The following is a 17,988-nucleotide window of genomic DNA, read 5'->3' on the forward strand; positions in this document are numbered from 1 at the left end:
AAATATGCTTTTGCATGTATTTGTCAATAGAATGGGTATATTAATCAAAATACGTAGTATTATAGATTCACTTCAGCCTATCTTACTAATCGGTATCTGAAGAGCACGTGGTGCTGCTATATAACAATATCTGGTTATTTAATAGCCAGTACGAAACCGATTGATAAGATTGGCTGAAATGGATTACGGCATACTTCGACGATATTCGCACGAGCGCATGTATGTATGTTTCGGTTATAAATGCTGAAAACTTGAAAAGGCCAATAATTCAGAGTAGTAAATGCCAAAACATTGAATTGTGAAATATTTTAGAAAAATAAGAAAAACAGTTAGTAAAATTTCATGAGCACACACACACACACACACCACACACACACACACACATGCTGCTAGGCAATTTGTTCGACGCGGTAATGATTCTGCAAGCTTTAATAAGATTAAAGCAGAGTGTATCTTAAGATAAGAGGGTGGTCAGGAATCTGTGGTTTTCTTCTTCATTTAATTTTAGAAATGCAAATAACAATGGACTAACCTGGTATGGCTGCCTTGCCGGAATACGTCAAGAAAAAGTTACGAGTCGGTGCAAGTGTACTACTAATATTGTTTATATCGTTGGTTGTTTTATGTATAGAGACCTTCGGAGGTTCGGTGCGAGTAGGAATATTTCTGAATAAATATTTTGTCGTAGTGGAACTACTTTCTGCTTGTAAATTATCGTGGAACTGATTCAATGTTGTGGTTATTGTTTGTGTAAAGGTCTCACTAACATTTCCCAATAAAGTATTTGATGTATCTCTTATTGACGAATTATTTCGGAGTAAATCCTTTGATAAAGCTTCATTTAAAGTTGTATCGATTAAATTCTCTGGCGTTGCAGCTTCTGTCTCTATTGCCAACGATAATCTGGAAGGGCGGGCTGTCCAGTTTATGTTGAGAGATGTAGCTTGTGATGTTATGACTGAATCTACGAGAGTGGATGATGTAATAAATACGTCAGCGGATTTTGTTTCATTCAAAGAATTCTTTGTGATATTCCTTGGAAGTGCGCTTGATATAACTTCAGTCGAACTATTATTTATGGGTAAATCCTTTGATACAGTCCAACGCGAAGTCGTATTAATTAGATTCTCTGATGTTAAAGTTTCTGTCACTATTACCGGCAGCAGACGAGGCCTGTGCGTTTTCCAATTCTGTTCAGCTGATACGGATACTGTGCGAAACATATCACCAGTATCTTTTGCTGCTGATAAATCTGATGCTGAAGTGAAAGAGCTGGATGCCAATGTTGTTTCCGGTGTAGATTTTATACTTTCCTGACGAGTTGCAAAAGTGATCGTTTCATTATCCTGACGAGTTGCAAAAGTAATCGTTTCATTATGCTTTGGCGAATCATATATGTTATCCGAGATGGTTGCGTTATTGTATTGTTCGGTAACCGTATAGTTTGCAAGAAGTGAAATAAGTGATTTCATATTGATTGTCGTTATTGGCACAGTGGTTTTTGGTAATTTTGTTGCTGTATTTCCTGACGCTGTTGTATTTGATGCCGTTGTTGTAGGACCTGACGCTGTTGTATTTGATACTGTTGCATTTGGCGCCATAGCTGAATTTCTTGATGCTGTTACCATTGTTGCTGCTCTTTTTATTCTCTTTATCCGAAGCGTTATATAAGTGTTGTTTTGAGTCGAAGAAAGATTTGACCGACTGTGTCCATTTCTCGTTGATGTAAACTCTTTTGGGGTGAAAAGGCGTGAAGATTTCTTCCTGGGTTTTGAAGTTTTCATACTTTCTTTTGATGTTAGTTTCTTTGTAGAAGACTCTGGTATGCTTTCGTTACGATGGGCTGGAATGTAATAATGATGCTTTTACATTAGAATGAGACCACAACTGTTGGGAGTAAGGATGTAATGAATTTAATCAACCACGTACATAGCTAGCAATATATTTTACCGAATCTAAAATGAGAGGCAAAGTCATCCTCGATGATATTTGATATCACAACGTAATGAGATGTAACTAAATGTTGTCAGCCATTTAGTCCGGGCTATTGACGTGTCTGTACTTCCTCTGCCTAATAACAATGGGGTTCTACAATGCAGTTTGGAATAAGTAACTGTGCAGTGTTAATTATGAAGAGAGACCCGAAGATAAACTCTGATGGCATAAAATTACTACAATACAATATCATTAGCTCGTTGAGGAATAATGAGGGACACAAATACTTGATTGGTACTTTATTTTATCGGCCTGAAAGGATGAAAGGCAAAGTTGATCTCGGCGGTATTTGAACACAAAGCGTAAAGATCTGAAAGAATTGTTGCTAAGCATTTTCTCAGACGTGGTAACTATTCTGTCAGCCCACCGCCTTAATAATAATAATAATAATATAATAATAATAATAGTAATAATAATAATCTTTTCTACTATAGCCACAAGGCCTAAAATTTGGGGGAGGGACATAGTCGATTACATCGGCCCCAGTACTCAATTAGTGATTATTTTGTCGACCTCAAAATGATGAAAGGCAAAGTTGACCTCGGCGGAATTTGAACTCACAACGTAAAGACGGACGAAATGCCGCTAAGCATTTTATCCGACGTACTAACAATTCTACGGGCTCGCCGTCTTAATGATAATAATAATAATAATAATAATAATAATAATAATAATAATAATAGGGTAAAGACCTCTTTCGGTCATGAATGATCATAGGATCGCACCTAAAAAGTTCTCCTCCGAGGCACAAGTCCAGCAAAGGTTATTTATGGACATACCAGAGGCCAATACAGCTTGGCACTAGTAACATCGCAACTCATTTCTATAACTGAGTGAACTGGAGCAACATAAAATAAGGTGTCTTGCTCAAGAACACGACAAAAACCCTGTCCGGGAATCGAACTCACTACCTCATGATTGTGAGCCCGACGCTTTAAACACTGAGCCATGAGACTTCACAATTATGATAATAGTAATAATAATGGCCATTGTCGTAAATGCAGTACCACAAATCATTGAGCAAGATCCACACGACTCCGTCAACCCCAATATGTAAATACTACTAAAGTTATCGACACTATGTGATTTGAAAGACCAGCAGGTCTCCTGACGGCAGGATTCAGACCAAGAACGTAAGGAGTCGTAAGCAAGTACTGCTAGAGATCTTGTTCAGTGCTCTGCTATCTCTGCCATTCTGCTCTAATTGTGATAATTCTAGTAATGGTATCTAACATAGCAAAAAGGCGGGGTGAGCTGGCAGAGTCGTTAGCACGCCGGGCGAAATGCGTAGCCGTATTTCGTCTGCCGTTACGTTATGAGTTCAAATTCCGCCGAGGTCGACTTTGCCTTTCATCCTTTCGGGGTCGATAAATTAAGAACCAGTTACACACTGGGGTCGATATAATCGACTTAATCCGTTCTATGTCCTTGTTTGTCCCCTCTGTGTTTAGCCCCTTGTGGGTAGTAAAGAAATAGGTATCTAACATAGCATAAGACCATTCATTTTGGGGGATGAATGTAGTCGAGTACGGAAAAAAGATGCAGAAACGAAAAGCAAAGTTATCCGCAATGGGATTTGAACTTTTAGCGTCAAGAGGTGCAACTTAATACTGATAAGATATTTTGTCCGGTGTGCTGCTATTTTTGCTGTCCAATTACATGATGATGGTCAGGAGGCGAGTTGGCAGAATCGTTACCACACCAGACGAAATGCTGCTGCTAAGCATTTCGTCCATCTTTACGTTCTGAGTTCAAATTCCACCGAGGTCGATTTTGCCTTTCATTCCTTTCGGGGTCGATAAAATAAGTACGAGATGAACACTGTGGTCGATGTAAACAACTTGGCCCCTGCCCCAAACCTGCTGGCCTTGTGCCGAAATTTGAAACCAATTACTTGATGATGGTAGTAATAAAAACGCATCAGTGAAGGCGGCGGCAGAAGCAGCAGCAACAGCAGTAGTAGTAGTAGTAGTAGTAAACATTTAAACTTACTAACGCTGAAAACGTTCAGAACACATTTATCCATGATCCCATCAGTGCGTCGCAAATTTGCCGACGTCTGTTGTCGACCAGTTCTGTTACATTGGCAAAAATATGAGGAACGTTCTTTTCTCAACCATGGAAACCTTATGCATCGGCTATTCCTTTCAGGGTTGCAGTTCTCATAATGCCTAGCTCCTACAGAAAAAGAATATAAGAATACAAGGGCTAACTTCGCTTTAGGACATAGAGAAACAACATGTGTAGTATAAGCAAAATTTCGTCATATTCTATTTTCTGTTACACCAATATTTCTTTAACTTGTGATATAAGCTTTAAAAAAATGTTTTGAATGTTTATTCTTTTACCTTTGATACATTTTCTGTGATTCTTGAAAAACGCGAAGCCTCGGAGACAGGAACATTTATTGTCATTGCAGTTTTGATGTCGGCAGGTAAATCTAGCAAGGCACTTCGTGTATCGTAAACATTTCTCCCAAATTCTAGCTCCTTCAAAATATATACACACACATGCATATATGTAAATTTAATGGTAAGATATTTTTCGTTCACACACACACACACACACACCACACACACACACACACACGTGTACACACACACATACGCACACACACACAATAAAAATTCAAAAGTGAAACGTTTCAAAGAATTCATTGACATGTATCCGATAATTCCTATATAGCCCCTTAGAAACAAAATACTTCGTCTTGGAGGAGCCGCTCATCTAAAATATTAAATGTGTAAATTGAAAAGAAAAATGTTTGCTTTACAGTTATACTTAACTCGTATAGGATCCTCTATTGATTTAGGTCTCCATCTTTGATTCAGGAATTTTCCAACATACACGACTCGTACACAACATACATTCACACATACGAGTATGTACGTATATTATTCCTTTTTTAAACAACACCAAAAGGGATTTTTTTATCTACTAATTGCTTGGATAATTTTAGATGATCGAAGTTTTTCAAATCATGAGATTCCAGTTTTTTTTAAAAAGAAAGTCCCAAACAAGGCGAGAAGTCACTTAGTGTAAGGGAATATGAAGAAGGAGAAATTAAGATAAAAGGAATGAATTTACTTTGAACATGAAAGAGTTCAGGGCTTAAGATGGGGGAAAACAATGAGATGGGAGAGGGTTCTAAAGTCTGGCAGAACGAGGAAAAGGCTACATCTGTAGAAATACTTCCCTATTCGTGGAAGCACAACAACATGAAAGCGCAGTGGGTTTCGAGTCAGGTAAGAAAAGATCCTATCGTAAGTGTACTTAGTACGCAGAATACTTTCCTGCGATATTTACCCTTGACCAAATTGTTGCTGTCTGATGTTTAATCTTATATCTCACATTCTGTATCTGATATATACTTGATTTTACATGATTATATATATATATATATATATATATATATTCTAATTCATATTTATAATGTATAATTTATAAATTTTAATTCTTAATATTACAAAGTATAAGTTTTTATTCTTAATTTTAATTCTTCATTTTTAATCTTTAATGCTTAATTGTATTGCTTATTTTTAAAGGGATGTAAAATTAGATATATAATATTTTGAAATAGAACCTGAAGATGTGTTGGAATAATTGTAAATCTGACGATTGCATATATGTATATATATATATATATATATGATATATATATATATATATATATATATATTCAAAATGTGACCGCGTGTGTACCGTTGGCGATTTTTTCCCTCTGTCTTCCCTTCTCTGGATCTCTCCTTCTCCTATGTTTCCGACGAAGAGCTTCGCTCGAAACGTTAAACCTTCCTTCTTTCCTTCTTCCCTGAGCGTCCAATAATACTATATTTGTTCCACGTCCTCGCATTGTTATGTTTTTTTTTTGTGCTTTCTTGTTTGGATTAACTATATATATATATGAATATAGTTGTGTATATGTATATATATTGTAATCTTCTAATACTGAAACACGTGTAGTTCCTTAAGTATTAACTAAAGTAAGAGATAATTAGTGAAGTATATTATATACCCTGCTGGTAATTTTCGTTATATCATTTAATTATTATATCGTGATGTGCAAACTGATACCATCAGTTTACTATCAGATATACTCATTAGGTTATTTTTGTACTATCTGAAATAGAATACCCGCATATCGATTAATTCCCCCAAAATTGAATTAATATTGACTTTTATAAGATACTTTGTATATTTATAGATAAATATATAAGTATACGATAAATAAGACCCCAAGGTACGATATGTAGATGCATATAATGCTGATGGGTTGTACCTGATTGATTTGGAAATTTGTTTTCCAAAATATATATATATATATATATATATATATATATATATATATATATATATATATATATATATATATATATATATTTATACACAGTAGCCTTTAAAAAACCTATGGAGTTCTCAATTTTTTATACTTCGATCTCGAATGCTATCGAAGTCAAAAACTATTCGTTTGTTGAGGACTATTAGAACGTGTGATTATAAAGCCTAGAGACTGTCAACATTATATGATACCGTTTAGCTCCAGATCAGACTTGATCAAGTAGACCCTCGATCAAAGTCGTTCTAACCGTGATCATATTGTCTTTTTGAGTGTTATGGACTACAATGCCCAATGACTTTTATTTGAGACAGTAGTTTTAATGTTGTGCTTGCTGGTCATCAGTAAACATTTTATTTACTGTTTCACTAGTCTGATGACTGAGGATAATTTAAAAAATCAACAATAGCAGCCACCACCATTTCCACCACCACTGTCATCACCATTAGTAGTGCTATCACTGAAACAACAAAAACAATAACAATAATATTCTTACCTTTACTTGGCAGCCGATGGGAGAATTTAATCACTACAAATAGAAGAATTTTCCAAGTTTAAATGAACGTATAGAAATATAGAATCAAATAAGATATGGCCTTAATCCAGATACTAATAAGTTTAAACTATAGTAACTATACTATAGTAACCATGTTTCAAATATCTCACTATTTTATCGTACCAACAGTACTTTTTAATAAAATCAATCGGAGCGACTTCAACAATTTCTGACATATAGCTACTCTCATTTGCACCTCCTGCCGTGAGGTAGGTTCATCTGGGACTCTTGACAGGAAGAAATTTGAAGCGAGACGGAGAATGATCGATTATATCAACTCTTGTACTTAAATAGTAGTTTTATGTTACCGAAGTTGGTAAATTAAAAGGTAAAGTTGACCTCGGCGGAATTTGAACTCGTAAAACACATACACAAATAGAACAAATACCGTAGGGCATTTTGTCCGACGCTCAGACGATTCGTTCAAATTTTTATTTCTCTCTCCATCCATCACACGCCTGTTCAATGATTTTATGAAACAAGACATTTCATAAAATTTGTGAAAATGTGTCCTATTATGACGTCATTTCAATCAGGATTTCCCAACATAGAAAATTAAAGAGAGGTAATACATTTGACGTGGAGGCACATGGCCAAGTGGTTAGAGAAGCAGACCCGCGGTCGAGGGATCGCAGGTTTGAATCTCAGACCGGCTATGTGTGTGTTTATGAGCGAAACACGCAGCTTCGGCAGAAGGTAATGGCGAACTTTCATCCTTTGCCTTTCATCCTTTCGGGGTCGATAAATTAAGTACCAGTTACGCACTGGGGTCGATGTAATCGACTTAATACTTATGTCTGTCCTTGTTTGAAATAGGTAATGGCGAACTTCTGTTGACTCTTTCGCCACAACTTTCTCTCACTCCTGCATCTAGCAGTTCAGCCGTAACGGACCGGCGCCCCGTCTAAGTGGGGAACCTATATGCCAATGAAACCAGGAAACCGGCCCTTATGAGCCAGACATAGCTCGAGAAGGACAAACAACAACAATATATTTGATGTTTTTTTCCCTTTGCTCTATATTTTGTGTCAAACTTTTGATACATATCTATTTATCCATTATGACGTCATAATAAGTCGATTTCCCTCATAAATACGATCGATGATTTGCATGTTAATGAATATACGATAAAATTTTTTTTCATTTATTTAAGTTATTGAATACGCAACGTAAGGAAAAATAACTTTTGGGTTTTACTTTGATCAAAGTTTATTTTTTCTTCGTACATCACAAAAAAAGCAGCTAAACTGTTAAAAGAAAGAGAAAAGTAATATAAAAAGTGACTGATTTACTAAAACCTTTAGTCAGAAAAAAATGTAAATTCTGCCGTAAATCTATTTCGATTTATTGAATGGAGTTCCTTTTCACACTTGATATTACTTATTTGTGTGGTGGGTAATCTACTCTACTTAAACACACACACACACACACACACACACACACACACACACACACACACACACACACACACACACACACACACACACACTAACACACACACACACACACACACACACACACACATACATACATACATACATACATACATACATACATATAGAGAGACAAATAGAGATTGCAGAATATTAAATTATATATTTCTAAAATGAATACTTTTTGTTGAGTAATATCAAAATACAGTTTATTAAGCTTCCACTCTAAATTTGAATAATTTAGCTAATTAAAATGTAACAAATATAACATATATTTCTGAAAGTGAAAACAGCGGTAAATTTAACTTTCTAATTCTTTCAAAGACTCTTTGTATTTATACTTAATGTAGTATAGTAAATGAACAAAAAGCTCAAATTTAAAATTTTACCACCCGGCCGTGTCAAAGAATAGACCCAACATTTCTTCTCCGTGTCGTAAAAGGCGACTAATAGAAGTTAAGGTCGGATTTGCACTCCGAACTCGTAAAACCCACACCAGCAATGACTACCCAGACAGTTCGATGGGTTGGAGGGTTGTCGCCTGAGTGGTGCAAAGGTATACTCCGCCAGGAGTAGGGAATCACCAGCAAATGGTGAATGCAGTGATGTGTTGTTACAGTGCATGCCCCCATAATCCTACTGTTCATGCAACATAAATAAAAGAACTGTAATGATATTTTATAAGAGCTTTAGTTAACAATACTAATTTCTTTTCACAACCGTTCACCACAAAGTACATTAGAGGTCTAGGTCTTTTTAAATATAGTTAAATGGGACGGGGACTAACATTTAACGTGTTAATTAACAAAAAAAATCCTTAGCAGTGGTGATATTTCTTGCGAAGAAAGATAAGTGAGACAAATCTAAAATACAAATTAATTAGAAATTAAATGAGAAATGATCTTGGGTTAGGCAACTCTGCACATGTTTCGGTCTTCTTAGACCTTTTCAACGAAATATACTTTCAGAGCTTATCAGATCTAAGGTGACTTAGAGAATACGTATTTTGAGTGAAAAATATTCACAAATGAAGTGAATAGGCATCTATTGACTCATACTTTATGCTCTATCCGTTGTCATGTTCTAGTGACCCGACAACACGTTACATTAATATATGAAGCTCGAGACATCCAGCAGAGATTTGACCTGACTCATATAAAACAGCAGCAAAGAAAACAATGTTGGTAAAGCCGGCATCATTTATACAGGTAAATTTCGTACCTAAAGGATCTTCTGACGAATGGGTTAGTTCACCATTTGTCGCCGTAAAAACAAAGAAGGCGAATGTAGATAAAGAGTAAATATTCATGGCGTAACTGAAAATAAAATAAAAGAAAAAGAAACATTGAAAATAATGCATCGAGTGTTTGAGTAGCAGAATGGAACATGTTCATCATGACACACACAGACACACACAGACACACACAGAGACACACACAGAGACACACACACACACCACACACACACACACACACACACAAACAGAAGAGAGACACAAACAGAAGAGAGAGAGAGAGAGAGAGAGAGAGAGAGAGTGAGAGAGAACAGTTTCAATTCACTTATATAACCCTAATAACCAAAAGAAAAGCATAACGTTATCATTTCATTTTCTTAAAATTCCCAAACACGATGTAAAGAACATCGCTATTTTTGCTCTTTGTTGATTTCAAGCAAAACACGGGCATTTATCACAAAGGATGCACCTGAACCGCAAAGAAGTTCTTATTTAGAGACGAAAAAAGAAAAAAAAAACCTCTTTCAACCTAGACACGAGCAGCACTTATTGAGAGATGTCTCAGCAGCCCAATTTGCAAAACTTGAGTCTAATGGAGGCTAAAGGTCAGTTATTAGTTGATTTAGAAAGTGGGGATGTCAAAATAATAATTTTTAAAAAACCCTTGTGGAACAGTCATCAACATATTTATAGAAATGCTTTTGTAAGTTTATCCTTTCACAGAGTTACACAAACTGCAAGTAGTATTCTCAACGAACTATTCTAACTCTCAGAAATGATATTTCCGAGGATATTAATGCATATTTCTTTACTACCCACCAGGGGCTAAACACAGAGAGGACAAACAAGGACAGACAAACGGAGTAAGTCGATTATATCGACCCCAATGCGTAACTGGTACTTAATTTATCGACCCCGAAAGGATGAAAGGCAAAGTCGACCTCGGCGGATTTGAACTCAGAACGTAGCGGCAGACGAAATACGGCTACGCATTTCGCCCGGCGTGCTAACGTTTCGGCCAGCTCACCGCCTTACACCGAGGATATTAATGTCACCATCATTAAACAACCCTTACAAGGTCCAGTCTATGTTGCAATATGGTGGCTGGTGTGCCTCAATGGATTATAAGTAAGTTTACCGCCATCAATTCATCGCAGGAGTGTTCACTGTGAAGAAAGTTCACTGCGAGGAAAGTTCACCGCAAGGAAAGTTCATCGCGAGGAAAGTTTACCGAGAAGATATATTCACAGTATCTCAGCATTAATAGTTAAAACTATTTTATTGAAAAAAAAAAAAAAAAAAAACCAAAAAGAAACGGTGAATTGATGACGGTCAACTTTCCCTGCGGTGAATGGATGACGGTGAACTTACCGGACATGGCTTCAGTGACCTTGAGAATTATGCAAGCGGAGTGCAAAGTCCTTGTAAGTCAAAAGATTGAAAAGAGAAAGGATACCAGATGGTTTCGGCTGGAACAGCTTTGATTACAGGTCCGCTTGACCAAAGATACCTGCGGTTAAACAACAACAACAATAGCAGCAGCAGCAGGAGCAGCAGCAGCAGGGCAGCGGACTCGCGGTCAGAGGATCGCGGTCAGAGGATCGCGGTTTCGATTCCCAGACCGGGCGTTGTGTGTGTTTATTGGGCGAAAACACTTAAAGCTCCACGAGGCTCCGGCAGGGGGTGGTGGCGACCCCATGTGGTACACTTTCGCTTCAACTTTCTCTCACTCTTTCTTTCTGTTTCTTGTCCCCGACTTTCTATGCAACCGCTGAGCCTGGATGCGCATTCATCCATCCGTCGATGCTCTCGGTGTCGGGGGTCGACCTGCTTTCTCTTCTGCGGGTCTTACGAATAGCAAAGGACCACGTTTCGGACTTCTCCCATCTTGCGAGCTCTGGGACGAAGACCGTTCGCTCAACAGCAACAGCAACAGCAACAGCAGCAGCAGCAGTATCACCCTTAACATTGCTGCTATTAATCTTTGTCACTACCATCACTATCTCTACAAGCAAGAACAGCACCAACATAACCGTTACATACAAAGGAATGAAAACGCTAGACATTTTAGACATATTATGTCAAATTATAAGATGCGATGGTCTTGGCTAGAAAGTCGTTATCGACCATAAGTTTTGTTACAATACAAATGAAATACCATCTCGACGCTTAACCCCACATATACAATGTATCCCTCCACCCACTCCAAGTAACCATAACCACCGGCATAACCAACACCCCCACCCTCAACACCAACACCACTGCTGCCGCCATCGTCACCGCCACCGCCGCCAAAGTAGTCACTACCGTCCTCGCTACCACTGCCGCCACCGCCGTTTCCGCCGCCACTGCCGCCACCACTGCCGCCGCCTCTACCGTCACCACCTCAGTGCTGCCGCCACACCAGCTCTGCTGCCACCTCCAACACCATCGCCAGCGCCGTCACCACTGCAACCCCCACTACTACCTCAATCAACACCGAAGCCACCGCTATCACCACTACTCTCCTCTATCTAGTAACCTCCACAACTCCTGTAATCTCAACCACTATCTTTCTTGAGATTATATACAGTACATTCTCCACAAGATACTTCCTTCTGCATTGTTCACAACACATCTCTTTTCTCTAAAGACCCTCAAACAACTTCAGCCCGAGGTGATCCGCATTTTAATAGAGACCGGATACATTTCAAACAGACAGATTTAAGTAAACAATCCTTTCACATTCTGTACTTTGGAGGTCATAAAATCATCCAAGTCAAATAAGTTAAATCTTGACTAGACGGACATCAGGGATTTCACTGTTTGTCTCCATTAAGTAACAGAGCGGGCTTTTTTTTTCATTATTTTTATTTTTAAGCGGTGAAAAATCTGGCTGCATGACAGAACTCACGTTTTGCCTTTTGTGTGATGTGTGTGTGCATTATGTGTGTGTGTGTGTGTGTGTGTGTGTGTGTGTGTGTGTGTGTGTGTGTGTGTGTGTGTGTTTATTACCAATATAGAGTCATTGGCTTTCGTGTGTTCCACTCATTCAAATAGTTATCGCTGTATGTAAGTCTGTACAACTCGACAGTCTATTTGTATTTATTAACCACACACACACACACAATCACATGTATGCATGCACACTCTTACACATACGTACACACTCATACACACACACATGTACGCATACATACTCACACACCTCATACACAAATTCGAAAGCAAAGCATTGTCATACGGTCAGATACTATGGAAACACTTATGAGAAATATCTATTGAGACCAGTGAGAGGCAGAACATCGAAGGTATTTGAAGTCAATGCTACACAGGAAATCGGTTAAAACAGTAGTCAACAGGGCATTGCAACAGTTACTTACAGCCGGAACGACGATTGGCGATCGCATGAGAGTTGTAACACTTGTATTACTGAGAACGTTGATAGCATCATATGAATATAACATCTTATGTGCAAGAAGTCGACCGTGGTCAGATTGATGGTAACTGTTATAGACAGGCCGAATTCCTTGAATATGTTTATCACGTCCTTCCTGGACTTGTTCATGGCGTGGCGGCTCATATGGCTTTGGATTTGCCAGGCAATCGTCCCTATAGAGGGCCAACCAATGTGGTTGCGTGCATTTCTAGAAAGTATCCAAGATAAATAACCCGACGAGTCCGGCGATCTCAGTCCCGTCGTAGCACCTCATAGAAACGTCGAACAGTAAATCGACTGCTTTCTTCACTCAGACAGTGTATCGTCCTGAACCAAGATTGACTTTCTGACGTTCACGATGATTCTGACATCGAGATCACTCGTGCTAATGAATTACTTAGAAAGATTTAGAGCCTTCAAGAGGAGGGTTTTCGATACAGAAGGGTAAAAGTCTACGGTGTCAAACGCATTAGACTGCAGGCTGATTTATTCTCGATACTGTGAAACCAGTCGATCAGGGCCGCGCTGGAATCCCATTGAATCAACCCTGTGGCCCTTCTAATGTCAGAGTTGATGGTATCAAGAATGCGGCGAGCTGGCAGAAACGTTAGCACGCCGGGCGAAATGCGTAGCCGTATTTCGTCTGTCGTTACGTTGTGAGTTCAAATTCCGCCGAGGTCGACTTTGCCTTTGCATCCTTTCGGGGTCGATAAATTAAGTACCAGTTACGCACTGGGGTCGATGTAATCGACTTAATACCTATGTCTGTCCTTGTTTGTTCCCTCTATGTTTAGCCCCTTGTGGGTAATAAAGAAACAGGTATCAAGAATGCGCTTTCTAACAATACCTATATCACTTTTAGAGGGGTTGATCAGCCTGCATTTAGGGTTGTAGAGGAATTTAGGCATGTGGTCTTTAAGTGTAATGTGCGGAGGTCGCGTGGTAAGGCGGTCTACACGACCTTCTATGTTACGGCGGATAGCTAGCTCCTTCGCGTCTGAATTTATCATTGAATGTGGAGTTGCAAGTTTTCTTGTGTGTCTTGGTGATTATGTTTGTGAGAAGCCTTGCGTGTGTGGAGATGCATGTTTCATAAATCTTCTTTATTTAGTCTGCGAAGATATGTAGATTAGGCGATTGCTTAATTTTGGCCATGTAGTCATTTAAAGATTTGAGGAAAGTTTTAGAACGATGCCGAAATATTACCTTCTATATGACCCTCTTCTTTGAGCCTTAAAGCTCTCAACCTCTCTCTCTCTATTTCTTTCCTTTTTCTTTTCTCTTCTATTCTTATATATATATATATATATATATATATATATATTATATATATATATTATATATATATATATATATCACCGTGACCGACCAGGCTATCAGATGTTGCTACACATCGCTGGTCACAATGCGCTTCGCATTGTTTTAGCCTTTAAATGACGCCACCCCGCTGGCTAAGAAAGAGTGAGAGAAAGTTGTGGCGAAAGAGTACAGCAGGGATCGCCACCATCCCCTGCCAGAGCCTCGTGGAGTTTTAGGTGTTTTCGCTCAATAAACACTCACAACGCCCGGTCTGGGAATCGAAACCATGATCCTACCCGCGAGTCCGCTGCCCTAACCACTGGGCTATTGCGCATCTATCTATCTATCTATCTATCTATCTATCTATCTATCTATATATATTATATAATATATATATATATATATATATATATATATATATATACTATATCTATATATATATATATATATATATATCTATATATATATATATAAGGCGAACTTGCAGTATCGTTAGCACGTCAGGCAAAATAAATGCTTAGTGGCATTTCATCCGTCTTTATGTTCTGAGTTCTAATTTCACCGAGGTTGGCATTACCTTTCATGTTTTCAGGGTCGATAAAATAAGTACTATCTATCTATCTATCTATCTATCTATCTATCTATCTATCTATCTATCTATCTATCTATCTATCTATCTATCTATCTATCTATCTACATACATGCATATGTATACATACATACAGCCGCACACATGCATATATAAAGTGTATGTATGTATGTATCTTTCTTCCTTCCTTCCTTCCTTCCTTCCTTCCTTCCTTTCTTTCTTTCTTTCTTTCTTTCTTTCTTTCTTTCTTTCTTTCTTTCTCTACTCCTTCCCGGACGTCTCACCAACTTTGAGAAGTTGCTAAATAACTTCTCTCACCAGTGTTTTGTATTGTAATTATTTTTCTCTGGCTTCTCTTAACCTGCATACACTTCTACCACACTCCTCACATTCCTCCACTTGTACCTCACCGACCCGCCCGCTCGCTCGCTTCATGCGCGCGCGCACGCGCACACACATCACTCCCTCGCTAACCTGCGTTCCTATACATCCGTAATTTCATACTTGTACACATACACACAAACACACTTGCTCCTCTATAAAAACTACTCATACCATTCTCACCTCACACATATGACTATCTCCAAACACAGATACACTTCTATACTTGCATTTAAGAGAATTCCTGGTGTTTGTAAATATGTGATTGAGTTGGTGCGTTGGTTGAACTGTCGAGTATGTGCATCTTTTCACTTAAAAAATCTCAAATAGGGAATTTTTGGAATGTCTTAGAAATCTTCACTATACCGCTAATGGATTAAATTTGTAAAATCCGCGCCAGTTTTATTTGCTCTTTCTTTGTAAAAACGAATATTTCTAGTTTTTTTTTTTTTTGGTGCAAATTTGTAGGTACATAAACTATGTACCTGTGACGATAGAAACAAATAAGAATTTATAGCCGGCATACAAGAGCTCTAAGTTCTGCATTAATTCACCATAAAAGTTCTCTTTTCCTGGGCTTTTGATTATATACATCCACATCCGCTGGGCAGCTGACCTCTACAACAGTTCAATATCAGGTCCGTTATGTTTGCACCGAATTACTGTTTTTATTGGAGTGTTCCACGAGTATTCCTTGTTTTCAAAGTTGTGAATATCTGCTGGTTCTGACACACCTTTGATGTATGCCAATACATTCCTTCCTGTGAATATCATATACGCCATGCCTCGGGGCAGGTAGTATCTCGTAGACAATCTGGGACAGCTGTTGTTGATGTGGGTGATATCTCCATACTGGTATAGTAGAGCCGACATTTTCTATCACAACGTGGAGTTTGGTGGTATATTTGTCCCTCTTGTTTATCAAGTATTTAATATCTTTCTCCTGTTCCCGGATAGCGACGCCATATCCTTCTAGGTGGGATGTAGTGTATCTATTATAGGTCCAAGAGAGGATACTCTTCATGTCAATGCTGTTGTTGCCCTCTAGCTTACGGGTCTTGTACCAATGCATTGCTTTTTGTTGCTATGATGTCTGCTTCATTTTCAAGCTTGTTTAGGTAGGCTAGCCCAACCTCCTTTGGGTCGCATGAGACATTTGCATTCTCAGAGTACCTGTACAGCAGTTCCTCATCGATTCCGAGGTATTTGTAGTTTTCATCATTAAAGATAGAGGAGAGAGACAAGCCGTTGATATACATGTTTTCCTCGGCTGATTATCATGTATGAACGCTTATCTTGCCTAGACTCCATTCGTAAATCTCGTGAAAATGTTGTGACTATTTCCAATTGCCACTTGATATCAATCCTATTACCAGAATATAACTTTAGGTCATCTACAAAAATTGTGTGGGTGCATTAATTTTATTCTTTTCTGCTTGTTCCAGCTTGTATCCTTTTGCATTTTGTTAACAGGGTCGACAAGGGATTCGCTGCCAGTAGAAACAACATTACAGATAAACTATCACCCTGGAAGATGCTTGTTGATAACTTAATTCTGTTTATAACAATAGGTGTTGTCAGTGACGACTGTGTGGAAACGTGTGGTCGGCCTTTCAACAGCATTCACAATAGCAACTGGGACTTTGGTTAGGTGTAGTGGTTTATCATCCATGAACGAGGCATAGAGATTACGGAGATGTTGCTTGGCTTCTTTAAGAACATCTTTGTCGAGGAGTAACTGTTCAGCATGGCCCCAGCCTCCTTTCTTTTTTCCTGTCTGTTCATCAGTCATCACACCATTTGTTTGGCAGTCGGAGGCGCACTGGCCCAGTGGTTAGGGCAGCGGACTCGCGGTCATAGGATCGCGGTTTCGATTCCCAGACCGAGCGTTGTGAGTGTTTATTGAGCGAAAAACACTAAAAGCTCCACGAGCTCCGGAAGGGGATGGTGGTGATCCCTGCTGTACTCTTCACCACAACTTTCTCTCACTCTTACTTCCTGTTTCTGTTGTACATGTATTTCAAAGGGCCGGCCTTGTCACTCTCTGTGTCACGCTGACTATATCCGAGAACTACGTTAAGGGTACACGTGTCTGTGGAGTGCTCAGCCACTTACACGTTAATTTCACGAGCAGGCTGTTCCGTTGATTCGGATCAACCGGAACCCTCATCGTCGTAACCGACGGAGTGCTTCCACACTGTTTGGCAGTCATCTGAGAGAAAGACATTCAAACAACCTGTGTACAGTTTATATATAACATTCAAGCATGTTACGAGCCTATAGCTTTTGGCCATATGAGTTCTATTATTAGCCAATCTGTATATCTAGCTCAACATCCATTTTTTAAAATAGGTTTGTTAGAGTTTCCCTGTAGAACGTGGTTTTTTGTACTGTAGCCAACTATCAAGCCTCCACCAGATGATTTCTAATTCGGTAGCCTCATAATAACTGTCAGGACTGTTTCACTGGTGATGTTATATGTTTTGGGAAAGGAATTTGCATAATACTCACTTCATAGTTCGTTTAATCATGCTGCACCGCGGTGGTGTTCCTTGTCTACATTACGGATAATGTATGTATGTATGTATGTATGTATGTATGTATGTATGTATGTATGTATGTATGTATGTATGTATGTATGTATGCATGCATGCATGCATGTAGGATGTATGTATGTATGTATGTATGTATGTGTGTATGTGTGTGTGTTGTGTGTATGTATGTATGTATGTAATGTTGTTGTATGT

General features: G+C 38.6%; 1 protein-coding gene across 2 annotated transcripts in view; it reads right to left on the reverse strand.

The window, feature by feature from the left end:
* The window catches only part of LOC118766236 (putative GPI-anchored protein pfl2), a 15,766-nt gene extending 6,132 nt beyond the window's left edge, over positions 1 to 9,634 (reverse strand). The window contains exons 1-5 of one of the 2 annotated variants that reach the window (XM_036509537.1): positions 9,542 to 9,634; positions 6,828 to 6,860; positions 4,344 to 4,484; positions 3,988 to 4,173; positions 533 to 1,843 (exon numbers count right to left, since the gene is read on the reverse strand). In XM_036509537.1, the coding sequence (XP_036365430.1) occupies positions 533 to 1,843; positions 3,988 to 4,173; positions 4,344 to 4,484; positions 6,828 to 6,860; positions 9,542 to 9,629 (1,759 nt within the window). In that variant the 5' untranslated portion in view covers positions 9,630 to 9,634. The remainder of the gene's footprint in view (positions 1 to 532; positions 1,844 to 3,987; positions 4,174 to 4,343; positions 4,485 to 6,827; positions 6,861 to 9,541) is intronic. The other variant, XM_036509538.1, reaches the window with a different exon arrangement.
* Between the last annotated feature and the right edge of the window lie 8,354 nt (positions 9,635 to 17,988).

This window comes from Octopus sinensis, linkage group LG15 (genome assembly GCF_006345805.1).
Source record: "Octopus sinensis linkage group LG15, ASM634580v1, whole genome shotgun sequence".
Taxonomy (NCBI): Eukaryota; Metazoa; Mollusca; class Cephalopoda; order Octopoda; family Octopodidae; genus Octopus; species Octopus sinensis.